General features: G+C 63.0%; 1 protein-coding gene across 3 annotated transcripts; it reads right to left on the bottom strand.

The window, feature by feature from the left end:
• Positions 1 to 5,350: 5,350 nt before the first annotated feature.
• On the bottom strand, positions 5,351 to 14,375 carry NCDN (neurochondrin). 3 transcript variants are annotated; one of them, XM_041738051.1, is made up of 8 exons: positions 14,252 to 14,375; positions 13,881 to 13,948; positions 12,870 to 13,010; positions 10,816 to 11,784; positions 9,794 to 10,035; positions 8,993 to 9,217; positions 8,493 to 8,635; positions 5,351 to 6,863 (listed from the first exon to the last, which is right to left on the bottom strand). In XM_041738051.1, exons 2-8 carry the CDS (start codon positions 13,911 to 13,913, stop codon positions 6,427 to 6,429), a joined length of 2,190 nt encoding a protein of 729 aa, XP_041593985.1. In that variant the 5' UTR covers positions 13,914 to 13,948; positions 14,252 to 14,375; the 3' UTR covers positions 5,351 to 6,426. The 3 variants fall into 3 exon arrangements, with proteins under 3 accessions (XP_041593985.1, XP_041593986.1, XP_041593984.1); XM_041738052.1 differs by lacking the exon at positions 13,881 to 13,948 and having other exon boundaries at positions 14,252 to 14,361; XM_041738050.1 differs by having other exon boundaries at positions 13,881 to 14,307.
• Positions 14,376 to 14,765: the final 390 nt, after the last annotated feature.

Here is a 14,765-nt window from a genome sequence, read left to right as displayed (position 1 = left end):
AGGCCAGGATGTGGGGACCTGGCCTGGGATCGGCCCTGTCGCCTTCACTTGCCTTTGAGCAAAGCAAGCGCTGCTCCTGAGCATCCTCAGCCTCCTGGCCTGTAAAATGGGTATCAGCCCTTCCAGCAGGCGCCTGGCCCGACTGCGGATGGGGCCTCAGCAACGTGGAAGCAGTGTGAGAGCGGCAGACTCCAGCCACTGGCCCAGGGCATAGGTGTGTCAGCGGGTAACGTGTATGCCTGCGTGTGTGCAGCGCCAGCCCCCGCTCCCTGAGCCGCCTCCAGAAGGGCCCCTGTCCTCAGCCTCCTGCCGGCCAGTAGGTCCCAATACCAAGCCAGGCTCCGAGGAAGCAGGTTGCACGGAGAGACAGCAGGCCAGCTGGGGGCTGGGCGACAGGGAGTGTAGGCCTCTCACACCAAAACACTGTTGAGTGACTATGTGTGCAACTGCCCCACGTGGACGGAGTGCAGTCATCACACTGACATGCGCAGACTGCGTGCTCGTGTGTCACTGTGGCGGGCGCTGGCCAGCGCCCAAGCACAATCCAGGCCCCAAAAGGCCCTGCACCTTTCCTTCTCCCCACACCCAGCCCTCTCCTCCTGAGAAGCAGGGGCAAGGATGAAAGAAAGGGAAATGAGAGGAATACTAGAGGAGCAGGAATTTCAAAAGCAGGAGGGGGGCGCCTGGGTGGCTCATTTGTTAAGCATCTGCCTTGGGCTCTGGTCATGGTCCCAGGGTCCTGGGACTGAGCTCCTGTCCTTCGGGCTCCCTGCTCAGCGGGGAGTTGGCCTCTCCCTCAGCCTGTGTACTCTCTCTCTCTCTCTCTCTCTCTCTCTCTCAAATAAACACAATCTTTTTTTTTCTCTTTAAGATTGCATTTATTTACTCATGAGAGACACACAGAGAGAGGCAGAGACACAGGCAGAGGGAGAAGCAGGCTCCCTGCAGGGACCCCGACTCGGGACTTGATCCCGGAACTCCAAGATCACACTTTTTGAGCCAACGGCAGGCGCTAAGCCGCTGAACCACCCAGGGATCCCACACTTTTTCTTTTCTTTTTTTTCCACACTTTTTCTTTAAGATTTTATTTATTTATTCATTAGAGACAGAGAGAGTGGAAGAGACACAGGCAGAGGGAGACGCAGGCTCCATGCAGGGAGCCCGATGCGGGACTCGATCCTGGGCCCCTGGGGTCACGCCCTGAGCCGAAGGCAGACAGACGCTGAACCACTGAGCCACCTGAGGATCCCAATAAATACAATCTTTAAAACAACTTGAAAAAATAAAAAATAGGGGCAGCCCTGGTGGCTCAGTGGTTTAGCGCCACCTTCAGTCCAGGACATGATCCTGGAGACCCAGGATCGAGTCCCACATCGGGCTCCCTGCATGGAGCCTGCTTCTCCCTCTGCCTGTGTCTCTGCCCCCTCCGCCCCCTGCCCGTGTCTCTCATGAATAAATAAAATCTTAAAAAGAAAAAATAAAAAGCAGAAGGAAAAAATTTTGTTTAAAGGAAGAAGATGCTGAGACCAAGGCCTAGAAGAAATCCTTGCAGAAGCACTTAGTACAGGGTGTGCCGTGCTCTGTGCTAAGTACCTGGTGGGGCTGGGTCATTTCAGCCGTGTCTCTGGAGGGGAGGACGAGGCACAGAGGACTGAACCCGTTTGCCCAAGGTTGGGCGGCCGGCTGAGGGTTGGTGCTGGGAACTCCTACCCGGGACTGCCTGCCACTCGGGCATCGGGAACGGAGTTCTGACCCCCTCGGCCTGTGGTCCCCTGCGTCCCTCTTCCTCTCTGACCCCAGTTCCTGCAACTCCAAGCAGTGGAACAGCAAAGTAGGGGGGTCACAGAGGCCTGTACGTTTCCGAGGCCCCTTTCCAGGGAAGCGGATGATGCCAAAGGAGAGGTGACGATGCGGCAGTGGATGACAGAAGGGGGAGGGGTTAGCCCTAGAAGGTAAGTGGAGGAGACGTGAGGGGGGATCCCAGAGACATTTGGCAGGTGCGGAGCTCAGGCCTGGGTCATCCCAGCCTGGGGGGCCGTGGGGCAGGAAGAGGCTAGAAGCAGCAGCATCACTGAGAAGTTTCTGGAGGCTGGAGCCACCAGCTAGGGGGGTGGACGAGCCAGTCGGACAGGGCGGACCCGAGGTCTGGTGTATGTCACGCGGGTCTGTGCGTGCAGGGGTGAGTCTGTGACGAGACCCCCCCTCCCCGCCCCTCGGATTCAGCGGTGGGACGTCAGAAGCAAGGCTGCAGGACGGGAGGGTGCGGGTGGGTGCGTAGCACCCTTTGGGGGAGGCCCAAGGCTGGCGATGCCCATGCCCAGCCCTGGGGACCCCCGGCTGTGTCCGGCAGGCTGCAGGAAGGGTATAAGGAGCGGACAGGCTGTCCGTCCAGGGGCCTCCAAGGGCTTCCTCTGGCTACTTCCTTGCGGCCTGAGACACCCCTGTGGCCTCCTTGTCCCCCCGCCCCGCGACCACTCCTCAGCCACGTCGCTACTCATTGTCAGGGGCGCAGCCTCGGCCCTTCCTTCCCATCTACGCTTGACGAGGGCGAGTCATTCCTCCTCAAGGCCCTGGTGGCTGCGGGCGGGCTGTCACCCGTGGTCTGGTCTGTCCCTCTCACGAGGTGTGCACACCCGCAGGGGCGGCCGCCTGAAGCCCCCCCAGCCCCCGGTAGTCCCCAAAGTGTGTTTCCGGGGCCGGCATCCCCTGCCGCCCCTGTCCTGCCAAGGTGCCACCTCCCGGACGTCACCCGGCCTCCTGAAGCGGGGCCTCTGAGCCTGGGGCCTGGAATCTGTGTGTTGTAGACTCGGAAGGGGACGCAGCAGCTCGCTGGGGTTTGCTGACTAGGGACGTGGTGACAGCTCCCTGACGGCTCTCGCGCTTGGCATCACCCTTCCCACCTGCAGCTGCACGAAGCGGTCGGGGGCCTGGAGCGTGTCACCTTCCTGCCCGGAAGGCTCGGGAGGCTCCCCGCGGCATCTTCGGGGCACACACAGTGTAGGCACCCTGGGCGCCCCCACCCCCTGGGCCGCGCTGATCGTCCCTTCCGGCTCATGAGCTGCTTCACAAGAGGATGGGGGGCGGGGGGGGGGGACCGGGGGTGGGGCAGCGGCCCGGGTGCGTGGCCAGCGCGGGGAAGGCCCCTCCGATGCACGATGGATGCCGGAGCTGAGGGGGCGCAGCCGGCTGTCGGGGAGCCTGCATGCCAGCAGGCCCTGGCGGGGGACACACACACACAGGGATGCAGGACACACAGTGGCGCTCGTGCACAGGTCGCAGGGCACTGTCTCCCCGGCTCATTGCGACCCCCCTCTTTAAAAAGTGAGCTTGTGTCTGGATCCGTTGTTAAGACCGCGGCCTGCTTGCCCTGGTGACACAACCGGGCTGGGCCGCGGGACCAGGTGGCACAGGAGATGCTGAGGCGCCACCTGGCGGTGTCACGACGGCAGCTCAGGTCGCCTGTGGCCCTGGCCGCAGAAGCCCCAGGAGCCAGCGGGCCTGGTAAGGTGGCGGCGCCCTGGCGACCGGGGCCCAGGACTTTCCAGACCCCGCACCCGCAACTCCCAACTCCCCGAGCTCCGGGCCGCAGAAAGCAGGCGACCCCTGGGTACCCCACAAGCAGCACGAACTCGCCATTTCCCGAAATGAGCTTGTATTTTGCATTAACCTGTTTCCCAGCGTTCCCGGTGACGGGGAATGGCCCCATTATCCACTTAGTGGCCCAGATCGGGTATCCAGGAGGGCTCTGGATCCCTCCTCACTCCCAATCACCAGGCCCTGATAACTCCTTCCTGCATCTTCTCCACCTTCCCTGCCACGGGCTTAGTTCAGACTCGGTATTTCCTCTCTGAGCTCCCTGCCTCAGTTCCCCCTCGCAGCCAGTCATCTTTCAAAAATGCAAACTGGATCACGTTCGGTCTGGCGAAAACAAATCTCAGCGTGGTCCCACAGGTCTGCTTGTGAGCACGGCACTCCAGGGCTTGCAAGGTCCGGTCCGTGGCCACTGGCCCAGCCTCCTCTTCACGTGCTACGTGGCAACGAGCTACTTGCAGTTCCCAAGCCCGCGTGCCTTTACACCGCGGTTCCTCTGCTCGTCTGCCTGGCAAGCCTCTCCTCAGCCCCAGGTCTCAGGGCAAAAACTTCCTGAGCTTTCTCAGACTATTGAGCGTAAGAGCAAAAGGGCTCCTATGCTCCGGCCATACTTTGCTCAGACCCCCATAGAAGCTGCTGATTACACCTGGAGGGGCTGATGCCTTGACTGTCCCCTCCCTAGATTTTAAGCTGCTTGACAGCAAGGCCCATCTTTCGTATTTCCTCCAGGGCACCCAATGTAGGAATGGGACTGTCAGGACCTCTAGTAAGTAATGTTCCTCCGCCCATGCACAGCCAATGGCAGAGGCACATGGGAAATGCTCAGGGAGCGCTTGTTGGCTGGAGGGCCTAGGTAGGGAGGTCCGCCAGTTGGGGGCTGGGGCTGGTCTGGCTCCAGTCTGACTGCTTCGGCTCAGGCCTGGGGAAGCAGCAGGTGCTTGGCTCCAGTCTCCTGCTAGAGCTCTGAGGACCCTTCCCCTTCCCCCTTGGCATAGAACCGAGCTGAACAGTTGGCTAAGTGTCTGCCTTCAGCTTGGGCCACGATGCCGGGGCCCTGGGATGGAGCCCCACTGCAAGCCCCCCATCCTGGCTCCCTGCTCAGTGGGGAGCCTGCTTCCCCTTCCCCCTCTGCTGCTCTCCCTGCCTGTGCTCTGTCAAATAAATAAAATCTACAAAAAAAAAAAAAAAAACCACAAAAACCCCACAAAAAACAACAGAGTGAACCACTGGTTGCCTAAAAGCTACGTTTGGCCTGGAGATGTTGTTGGGGGCAGTAATGATTGCATTTAAAAAAATGGATCAACATTCAAAAATCAGATTTTGCATAAAATTGAGGGCTTCTGACTTGTCTTTGTTTAAAAATTGGAGGATGTGGCAGTAGTACTGGGCGGCCCTCTGCGTCAGCACTTCACTTGTACAAAAGCCCTGAAGCCCCGCCGGGCCTGGCCCCCTCAGCACGTTTGCCACCCTGCCCTGGGAGGTCCAGGCTATGGGCTGGGCGCTCAGCGGCCTGCTGGCTCTTGGCTCCGGCACTCACTAGCACATCATCACCTCGAGCCAACTGCCTCCCCGCGCCGAAGTGTCTTCACCTGCAAAATTGGGATAATGCCTGTGTCGCAGGATTCTCGGGCGGGCTAAAGGCCAGGACACCTGTGAAGTGTGCTTGGCCGGGTGTGCGTCCAGCAAACGGTGGTTGTGAGCTGCGGGAGGCGGGAAGGAAGAGAGAAGGTGCAGGACAGACCATGCGCGGGCCACCTTGTCACCAATGAACGTTTATTGTGTCCGCATGTGCACAGCTTTGAACGTGGCGATCACAGAACGCACTGGGGGAGGGAAGGGGAATGGAAGCAAGGGGTCAGAGGGGGAGGGTCCCCCGGGTTCCTAAGGAAGGTGGTCCCTGCTGGAGCCGCCAGTCGCGTCTCTCTGCAGAGAGGAAGCCTAAGCAGGGGTGGGAACTGAAGCCAGGCACCGTGATGGTGATGGGGTGCGATCACTAGGGAAACATGCGGATTCTGGGGATGGGTCCCTCCTGTTCCTAGCTCCAGCCAAGCCAGATGGCACGAGGGGGACAGGGATCAGATGCTCAGGTGTCCAAGCAGGGATAAGGACAGGCAAAATAAATAACCTCCCAGCCCCCATCGTCACTCTGCTGCAACACGACACAGAAGCTTAGACACCAGGCCCTAAGGAATCCTGGGTCCCCTCAAGGAGGCTCAGGTGGAAGGAGGTGTCCCCACCCCCACACCAGGCCTGCCCGCCCCAGAATTCCCTGGGAGGACGGGGCAGCCCAGACCCTGGGTCAGCAAATTTGATGGGAAGAACTGCCATGTCAGCGGTCTGAGCCTGCTCTCCACCCAAGGGGCCAGGGGCGAGAGCTAAGGGGCCAATTTGAAGGACGTGGACCTGGGAGGCCAGAGGCGACAGCACAGCCTGGGGGAGCCCACACCCTGGCCGGCAGGGCACATGGGCCGAGGCAGCCAGCTCCTGCCAGCCCCGTCCCACCCTGGGGCCTCCCTCCTGCGGGGGGGCCTGCCGTGGGGACCATGACACCCAGGGCCCCCTCCCGGGGGGCTGCTCCAACCTGCCCCGGCCTGGCAGGGGCGGCCGCGTGGATTTCCAAGCCAGTCCCTGCCCCCGTAGGGGCCCGGGGGGCGGACGCAGTTCCTTACACTTGAGGGCTGGGCCCCGCGCCCTCACCCTCGGGAAAGAAAGCCAGAAAGCTGGGGTGTTGGGGGGAGCTTGGGGAGGGGGTCCAGTCTGGGGGCTTCAGGGCAGATGCCTCCTCCCACCTTCCCTCGCCGCCCACCCCCGGGTCCGTCCCCAGCGGACACCCGCTCAGGGCTCCGACAGGCACTGCTCCAGGGCGGCCATGCGATAGTGGCTGGCCGTCTCCTCACCCGCCTGCAGCCTCATGGCCTCTCGGCACAGCCGGTTGGCCCGGGCCAGCTCCACCAGCACGCCCTGATAGGCGGCGACCATCTCGGGCTTGACGGAGTTGGGGCTGACGCTGCCGAGCAGCTGGAGCAGCTCCTGGGGCCAGCGGGAGCGTAGGGCGGCGGGCGCCAGCCAGGGCAGCAGCGGGACGCAGCCCGTGAAGGCCTGCATGCCCAGGAACCATAGCTCCTGCAGGTCGGCCCACACGCCCTCGTAGTCGGGGGACAGTGCCAGCACGGCCTGCTCCGAACCGGGGGTGGCCCGCGCCACGTGGGACTGTGACAGGAAGAGGATGGCAGCCGCGAAGAAACCTCGGGAGGCCGGCGTACCCTGAAGAGCTGGAAGGCAACGGGGCGAGGGGCTGTGAGGCGGGCGGGCGGGCGCTTCCCCAGGCCCTCTCCTCCACCCCCTCCGCCCTCTCCATAACTCTCCTCTCTGGCCCTTGGCCTGGGTGCAAGCCCTACCTCGCTTCACTGAGTGACCCTGGGAATGCACTTGCCTGGCTCCTGTTTCCTTACTTGTTATAACGGAGCCAACAGTGCTAACCTTAGTAATCCATTGTGAGCGTTAAATATAATAATCTCAGGACACTCCCCCTCTGGGTGCCCTTCCCACTGCCGGGGTAGTGACAGGATTGTGACAGGAGAGCCACGGGCTGGAGAGCCATGGGCCAGAGAGCCACGGGCCCGGGGACCCACGGGCTGGAGAGCTACGGGGCTGGGGAGCCATGGGCCTGGGAAGCCATGGACCTGGAGAGCCAAGGGGCTGGGGAGCCATGGGCCTGGGGAGCCATGGGCTGGAAAGCCATAGGGCTGGGGAGCCATGGGCCTGGGGACCCACGGGCTGGAGAGCCATGGGCCGGAGAGCCACGGGCTGGGGATCCATGGGCTGGAAGAGTGGGCTGGGGAGCCACGGACCTGGAGAGCCACGGGCCTGGGGAGCCACGGACCTGGAGAGCCACGGGCCTGGGGAGCCACGGACCTGGAGAGCCACGGGCTGGGGAGCCATGGGCTGGAGAGCCACGGACCTGGAGAGCCACGGGCTGGAGAGCCACGGGCTGGAGCCACAGGCTGGACACTGATTTGACTCTTAGGCCAGAAGAGGGTGCCAGAGGGGGCCCAGGGGGTGGTGATGGGGCTTCCCTCACCCCCATGCAGGGGCCCACCTCGCTCCCGCAGACCCTGTGTGGAAGGGGGTCAGGCCAACCGGTGGCACCTGTGGGGGAGCAGCCCTGGGGCTCCACTCAGGGGCAGAGGGGCCACGGGCTGGAGCACGGGGCTGACCCTGGCCCACGGCCTTGCTCCCTTCCCACTGCCGGAGACTCTGCTGGGATCCCTGCGCCGGGAACAGAGAGGCAGCTGAGGGGACAGGCTCGTTACGCCCTGTTCCCAGGCATCTGCTCAGCTCCTCCAACCTGACAGATGGGGCACAGGGAACAGGCAGGGACAGAGGGACCCAAGCAGACACCCACGGCCGAAGTGGGAGACAGGGAGGGCTGGCAGGGGCTGGAGGGGCTGGCCCTCCCCCCGCACACAGTCGGGGTGAGGCAGGCTTGCGGAGAAGGTGCGTGCAGAGGAGCAGCAAAGTGCTGAAGCCTGTCACCAGGGAGGTGAGGGGCTGAGCAGAGAAAAACCTCAATGGAGGAATAAGGTTTCTGACTCAAGGCCTGGGTGGGGGCGGCTCCACCCTGGGCTGCTGGGATTCCAGGTGCCTATGCCTGTGCCTCTGAGCAGGCCTGTACTTACACCCACCAGACCTTGCCTTAAAAGTCTTCAAGAAGGAAGAGAATGTCATCGTTTGGGGAAGAAGGGTGGGGTAGGGTGGGGGACGGAGACACAGAGAGATTTCCTCTCCTTTGGAAAATTCTGTAAAAACATCCCCTGAAAACAGGGACTTCTGCCCGGGGGCCCACAGGTACAGCCAGGTCTTTGGCCCCTACTCCTTAGGGCCGGGGCCCCAGGCCTTACCTGGAGAGGTGCTGAGGAGCCGGGCCATGAGCAGGCCCAGAGTGGCCACATTGGCAGCCAGCAGGAGCCTGCCACTCTGCTGCACTAGTGCGGGCAGCGACGTCATCAGGGTGTTCATGAGAGACGTGAAGCAGGCATCTCGCCTGGGGAGACAGGGAGGGAAGGGGGACTGTTTGAGGGTTGTTCCTTACACCGAAGCCTGGGGGAACCTGGGGTCCTGGGCTCCCAGTTTCACCAGGCAGGGTTTGGCAAAGAGACGAGGCAGCAGGGTTAGGAGCTAGCAGTGGGCCCTGGTGCCATCTGGGAGCGGAGCCTGGGTTACGGCGGGAGCTGCAGGGCTCCGGCCAGGCCCGGTCCTCGTGCGGGGCGCCTCTGCTCTGAGAGCCATCCATTCTAACACTAACGGGAACGCACGGGCGCAGGGAAGCAGCGTCGAGATGCAGATGTGAGACAGTCTGAGCAGCCCCCCTTGCTTCCTCCAACCTCCTCCCCGGCCTCACTTGATCAGCCCTGGTGCGGTGACCACAAGGTTGAGGAAGATGTGGCAGCAGGTCTGCAGGCCGATCTCCACGCTGTCGGGCAGCACTGAGGTATCGTGGCCCGGGGATGTGAGTTCCCACTGCTGCAAGAAATACTTGCAGAGAAGTGAGGGGGCTCCCTCCTTGATCAGGATCTCCCGGGGCCCATCTTCGACAGTCAGGTGGCACCAGCCGGGCAGGAGGAGCCTGGGGGTGTGGAAAGAACACATGCGTAAGGGGTGCGGAGACAAAGGCACGAGGATTCCCTTTCTTGGGGGGCATCCCACCTGCGAGAAATGACAGCGGGGGTGAAGGACCCGGCCTCGTGGGCCCCACAGAGACAGCACGCGCGGTGGTGCTTCATGGGCCTGGGCTCGAACCCGGGCTCCGCCACGTGGCGTGCGCGTGGCCCACTTACTTTAACCCTGAGTCTCGGTTTGCTCATCCTGAAGGCGCGGATGAGCCTTAGGCCATAGATCTGCTGTGTGGACCAAATGGGATTTTTTTTTTTGTCAACGGTAGAGCAGGATGCCTGGTGTGTAGTAAACGCTCGGGAAGCACGAGTTCTCTCTCTACGGACAACTCGGAGGTGGGCAGGGGAGACTCGGCTGACCAGGAGTCCTGTATGAACAAGCCCCCCCAAGAAACCAGAAATAATCCTAGAGGAAATCTCGTGCCCCAGTTGGGAAGCCTGGCACGGACAATCTGGGGGTGAGGCGGTGTCCCCCTGTTGCACTTTTCTTTAGGACAGTCTGGCTGGACAGACTCTAACTACCAACTCACCGGAGAGCATCCCCTGGCCAGGTGGGCCCTGGGGCGGTGGGGGAGATGGCCAGGGTGGCCACCTGCTGGGAGAGGTCATTCGCCTCCTCGGCCTCCTCGTAGAGGGTCTTGGCATAGCGCACAAGGAAGGGCAGCAGCTGGCAGACCTCCTTGCGCAGGGATGAGGTCTCCTCGGCCAGCCAGGCCCCCAGGATCCGCACCGAAGCAAACACAAAGGGCTCCTTCTGCTTCTCTGGCCCCACCTGTTGCCATGGGACCCCTGTGAGATGGAGCAGGACCAGACCCCCTCCCCGGCCGGGACAGCATGCCAGCCAGCCTAGGAACACCACACCTAGAGGGGAATTCCGGCCCCTGAGCCCTTCGAAGGCCGGCCCTGCGCACCCAGCACCTGGCACACAGTGAGCACGCACCCGACAGGCGCCTGGCACGGAGCAGGCCCTCGGGGCACGCTGCTGAGCTAATGGGGCTTCAGACGACATGTCCCCACACTTGCTGCGACTCCACTCGCATCCCCGTCCCCCCCGAAGTAGCTCAAGGCTGGAAGGTCCCTCATGGGTCCCCTGGTGGCCCTGACCTGGAGGAGTTAGCGGGACCTCCCCGGAGGCCAGGAAGCCGCAGGCCTGGCCCTGCAGCCCTGGCCCTGCTCCGGCGCTGGGGTGCGTGTGCTGCGTGTGCAGGTGCTGCACTCGGGGTGGGAGGTGGAGCCAAGCAGGCTGCTTCCATCTCGTGTGCGTGTGTACCGGGGGGAGGGCTGTGAGTGGGAGCCACCGTGTTGTGTGTGTGCGTGTGTGTGTGTACTGTGATGCGAGTGCACATATGGTGTGTGGTACAGTGCTTGTGTGGAGGCTCGGGGAGGGAGGGAGAGGGAGGCTCGGCCACACTACTCCCGGGAGCGCTGCAGGATCAGCCCGAGTGAGCATCTGGGCCTGTCCCTGTCACACCGCATCCCTCTGCCTGGCCCTCCGCCCACCCCACCCCCGGCCCCCACCCCCAGGCTCCCTGTGTGGCCACTATGCCCTCACCTGCTGCAGGTGGTGGATGACAGCCCCGATGGCCTCCTTCATGATGCTCACGAGCTGCACCTTCTGGGGCTCCTTGAGCAGCGACTGCTCGCAGCGGGTGCACTCCTGGATCCCCAGCTCCATGAGGGCGTAGCAGGCGGTTACCACATCCTCTTTCACTTCGGTGCCCGTCTCCTCCAGGGCCAGCCGTACCTCCACACACGCCAGATTCACCAGCAGGGCCAGGAACTTGCTCCCGGAGCTGCCCACCGGGATCCAGTCGGAGCCGCAGGCGTGTGCCAGGCGGGCTGCCAGCTTCAGCGCGGGGTTGCGCTGCCAGGAGCTCAGCTTGCTGCCCAGGATGCGTGCCAGCCCGGCCTGCAGATCCCGGAGGCATTCGGAGGGCACGGTTGTCGGGGGCAGAAAGAGGGGCAGCAGCTGGCACAGCTCAAACTTGCTGGCGTCCTCGGCTTTCTGGAAATCTTCACTGAGGCCCCGCAACACGGCCAGGAGGTCAGGCTCCGCCTCCTTCCAGCACTGGGTCTCGGCGGCAGCCAGCAGCCCCACGAGGAGCGCCAGGGCCTGGTCGAAGCCGTAGCCGTGCCCCAGGTATGCTTGACACAGGGCGGACACGGTACCACCAGCAATGAGGTGCCGGGGCCCCCGGGGGGTGCCTGCCACAGCTGTCAGGCACTGGTAGGTATCATCGATCATGGAACGGCGAGCAGCATCATCCGGGTCCCCCCGGGCAGTAAGGAAGGTGCTGAGGATGGGGATCTTGTTCAGGACCTGGGGGTGGCCGGCCAGTTCAGGGTCACTGCAGAAGCAGGCCAGGAGGGCCACACCCAGGGCTCGGAGAACGTGGTCGGGGCAGCCATCGGGGGCCTCCTTGGTGGTCAGGAGACGATTGGGGAAGGTGAAGCCTACGGCATCGAAGATCCGCCGCCGAGTTTTGGCATCGATGTCCCCTGCTTTGACTGCCTTGGTCACCTGGGAGGGGGGGATGTGCTATCATTAGGACGAAAGGAAGACTGGCCCCTGCCCCCTGGGGAGCTGACCATCAGCAAGATGAGGTTATGGAAGGGGACTCGCTCTGGGGTCAGAAGGCCCCCCAGAGGTCACTTCATCCTGCTCCTTCCTCCCGTGGGAGACGGACAGTTGTGACCTCTGAGATCCCTCAGCTGTGATTATTTCCACAGAGGGGAGGTCCAATCCCCAGCTCCTGCCATTCCATCACCTGGTCATTTGGGAAGTTCTTGCCGACATCTAATCTGGATGCTGACAACCCGATTTGGGCTTACAGCTCAGTTTAAAATCCCCCTGGGATTTAGGGTCTCTCCCTTAGCTGCTCCCCCCAAAGCAGCCTCCGATCCATTCCTGCCACCTTCTCAGGGGAAATGGCTCCTGTGTCTCGCCACTCTGCCTGTCAAAACATTTCCCCTTACATTTCACCTCAACACCTCCTCTGCTGCAGTGTGAGCCCTTGACTCTGGAGCCTTCTCCCTGTTGCCATGGCAAACAAGCAGCGACTGTACTCCCTCCTCCCTTCACCCCCCACACACCAACCCCCCCTTCTCAGCACTGCAGCTCCTGCTCTGCTGGCCCCAGCCCGGCTCCTGCAACAGGGCTGAGCCCCACACAGCTCCCTCACCCCCAGCCTAGCTACTGCCATTCCGGCCATCCCCTGGGACCCCTTCCCAGCTACTTCTAGTTCTGCTACTCTCTCCACCCCCAGAGCAATCATCCCCAGCCCTCAAGTATTCTGCACTAGTTACTACCTGCTGCTGTCACCCTATGAGTCAGCTCCCATCTGCTCCGGGACGCCCCAGAGAGCAGACCCAGGCAGCCTCCTCCGAGGCTCCTAGAGCCCCAAGCCTTATTCACTCCCATTCTCCCCTTTGCCCCCATACTCAGAGGGAACAAAGAAGATGCCAAATGTAGGCATCTGGGGCCTTCTTGGGTGCTTCCAGGAATGCCAGCACCAGCTATGTATCCTTGGGGACTTTCTGACCCCATTCCTAGGGGGCCCAACCACCCAGCCCTTCCCACCTCCCAATCTTCGGTCAGTTCCTTACTAGCAGCAGGGCTGCAAACTGCTCGCTGTCATTCTTGGCCTCACGGAGGGCTCCCAGGTAGCGCTCCAGGGTGGGGTTTCGGCTCTCTGCCTGGTTCAGAGCTGGCTCGCAATCCGAGGCCATGATGCCCGCCTTGCCCAACTGTGAACACAAGAGGGACTGAGCATCCCTCTGCAGAGGAGGGGTGGGGGTGGGAGTGGAGGATGGAGGGAGGGATTAGCACAGAGGGAGGGATCAGGAGGGATGGGTTCCTCAAGACTGACCTCCCTTGTGGCAGCCCCTTAAAGGCACTGAACCCTCAAGTCCTTAGGGACGAAGAAGGGACCCTGGTCCAAGGTCACCTCCAGAAAGCGGGAAGGAAGGACCACACATCCCGCTGCTCAGCTGCACAGCAGTGGGAGGGAGCTGCTGGCCTCCCTGCTCTGCTGCCCCTGGGCACCAGAGGCCGGCTTTCATCTCCCTCCACCCAGGCACACCCGGAGGGAGTGGTGAGGACACAAAGAGGAAGGAATGGAGACACACACGGGTGAAGTTCGATTATCCGGACTCAGGCTGACAGAAGGGAAAAAGGGCATCCTAGGTTTCCCTTCCTCTCCCTTCCCTAAAACAGGCAGGAGGCAGGCAGGCTTCTGCAGGAGTGAGGGTGCAGGGGGCCAACCAGGGACTGCTCGCAGGCCCGCCGGGGGACCCCACCCCTCCAGCCAGGGCTCCGAGTCGCCCCCGCAGGCTCCTTGCCTCCTCTCCTTTCCCTCCCTCGGGCAGAAGCTGCAGCAGCAGCAGCAGCAACAACAACAGCAGCAGCAGCAGCAGCAGCAGCAGAATTAACCCTTAGCGCTCCCTCTCCTCGCCCTCCCCGCCCCGCCCCCAGCCCGTGGATGCCGGCCGGGGCTGGAGAAGCAAGCGGGGGTCCCGGGTGGCTCCCAGGACGACGGAGCATCCACAAGCCGGATAATCGGAGCGGGGCGGCTGAGATGGGGAGATGAGAAGGGGAGGGTCCGTGGCGGTCACCACCTGTCCCGCCGCAGCCAGGTCACAACACGACATTGATGAGGTCACGACAGGGCGGCGATGAGATCACACTTCACGATGGCGCGGTGATGTCACGCAGAGATCACGGCAAAATCACGACATGGACAGCCCCCAGAGATGACAGGGCGGATTTAAAAAAAATAATAATATATATATAGAGAGAGAGAGAAAGAAAGAAAGGTAGATGTTGAAAAGGGCCGTGACAAGATGGAGTCTCGACAGGGCACGATGATGTCGCGATATGGCGCGATGGAGTGGCGATAGGGTCCCCGGGCTGCGGCGGCATCGGTCGGCGCCGGTCGGCGAGGCCCCGGCCGGGGTGCAGGGGAGGGCCTGAGGGGGGCTGAGCTCACCAGGCTGCGGCCCCGAGCGCCCAAACCGCCTCCGAGCGCGCTGCTCCGGGAGCCTGGGGCCGCTGCTCACGCCGCTTTGCCCACTCCCGGCTCCAGGCGGCGGCGGCTCCACCCCCACCCCCGCGGCGCTCCCGACCAATCCTCGGCCGCCTCACTCGCGGCGCCAGCCAATCGCAGGCCTCGGCGCTGAGCCGTCGGGCGTGCCGCCGCCGCCGCCATCTTCCTTGTGGGTATTGCCCGAGCCTGGGGCGCGGGGCCGGCGCGGGGTCGGCGCGGGGCGGGCAGCGCGGCGCGGACTGCCCGTGGAGAGCGGGAGGCGACAGCCTGGGGGCCCAGGTTCCTTCGCTCGTGCGTAGTTGTGTCCCCCAGCGCGGCCCCTCCTCCCCCGCGGGTGCGCGGCTGGCGCTGACTTCCGGGCGGGGGGGGTGGGGCGCGTGGAGAGTGTGTTTCCGGGTCGAGCCGGGGGAGGTGGGAGGAGGCGGCGGCGCTTCCGGCCGCGGTCGGCGTCCTGGGA

This window comes from Vulpes lagopus, chromosome 23 (genome assembly GCF_018345385.1).
Source record: "Vulpes lagopus strain Blue_001 chromosome 23, ASM1834538v1, whole genome shotgun sequence".
NCBI lineage: Eukaryota > Metazoa > Chordata > Mammalia > Carnivora > Canidae > Vulpes > Vulpes lagopus.
This window is presented reverse-complemented; position numbering and strand designations above follow the sequence as displayed.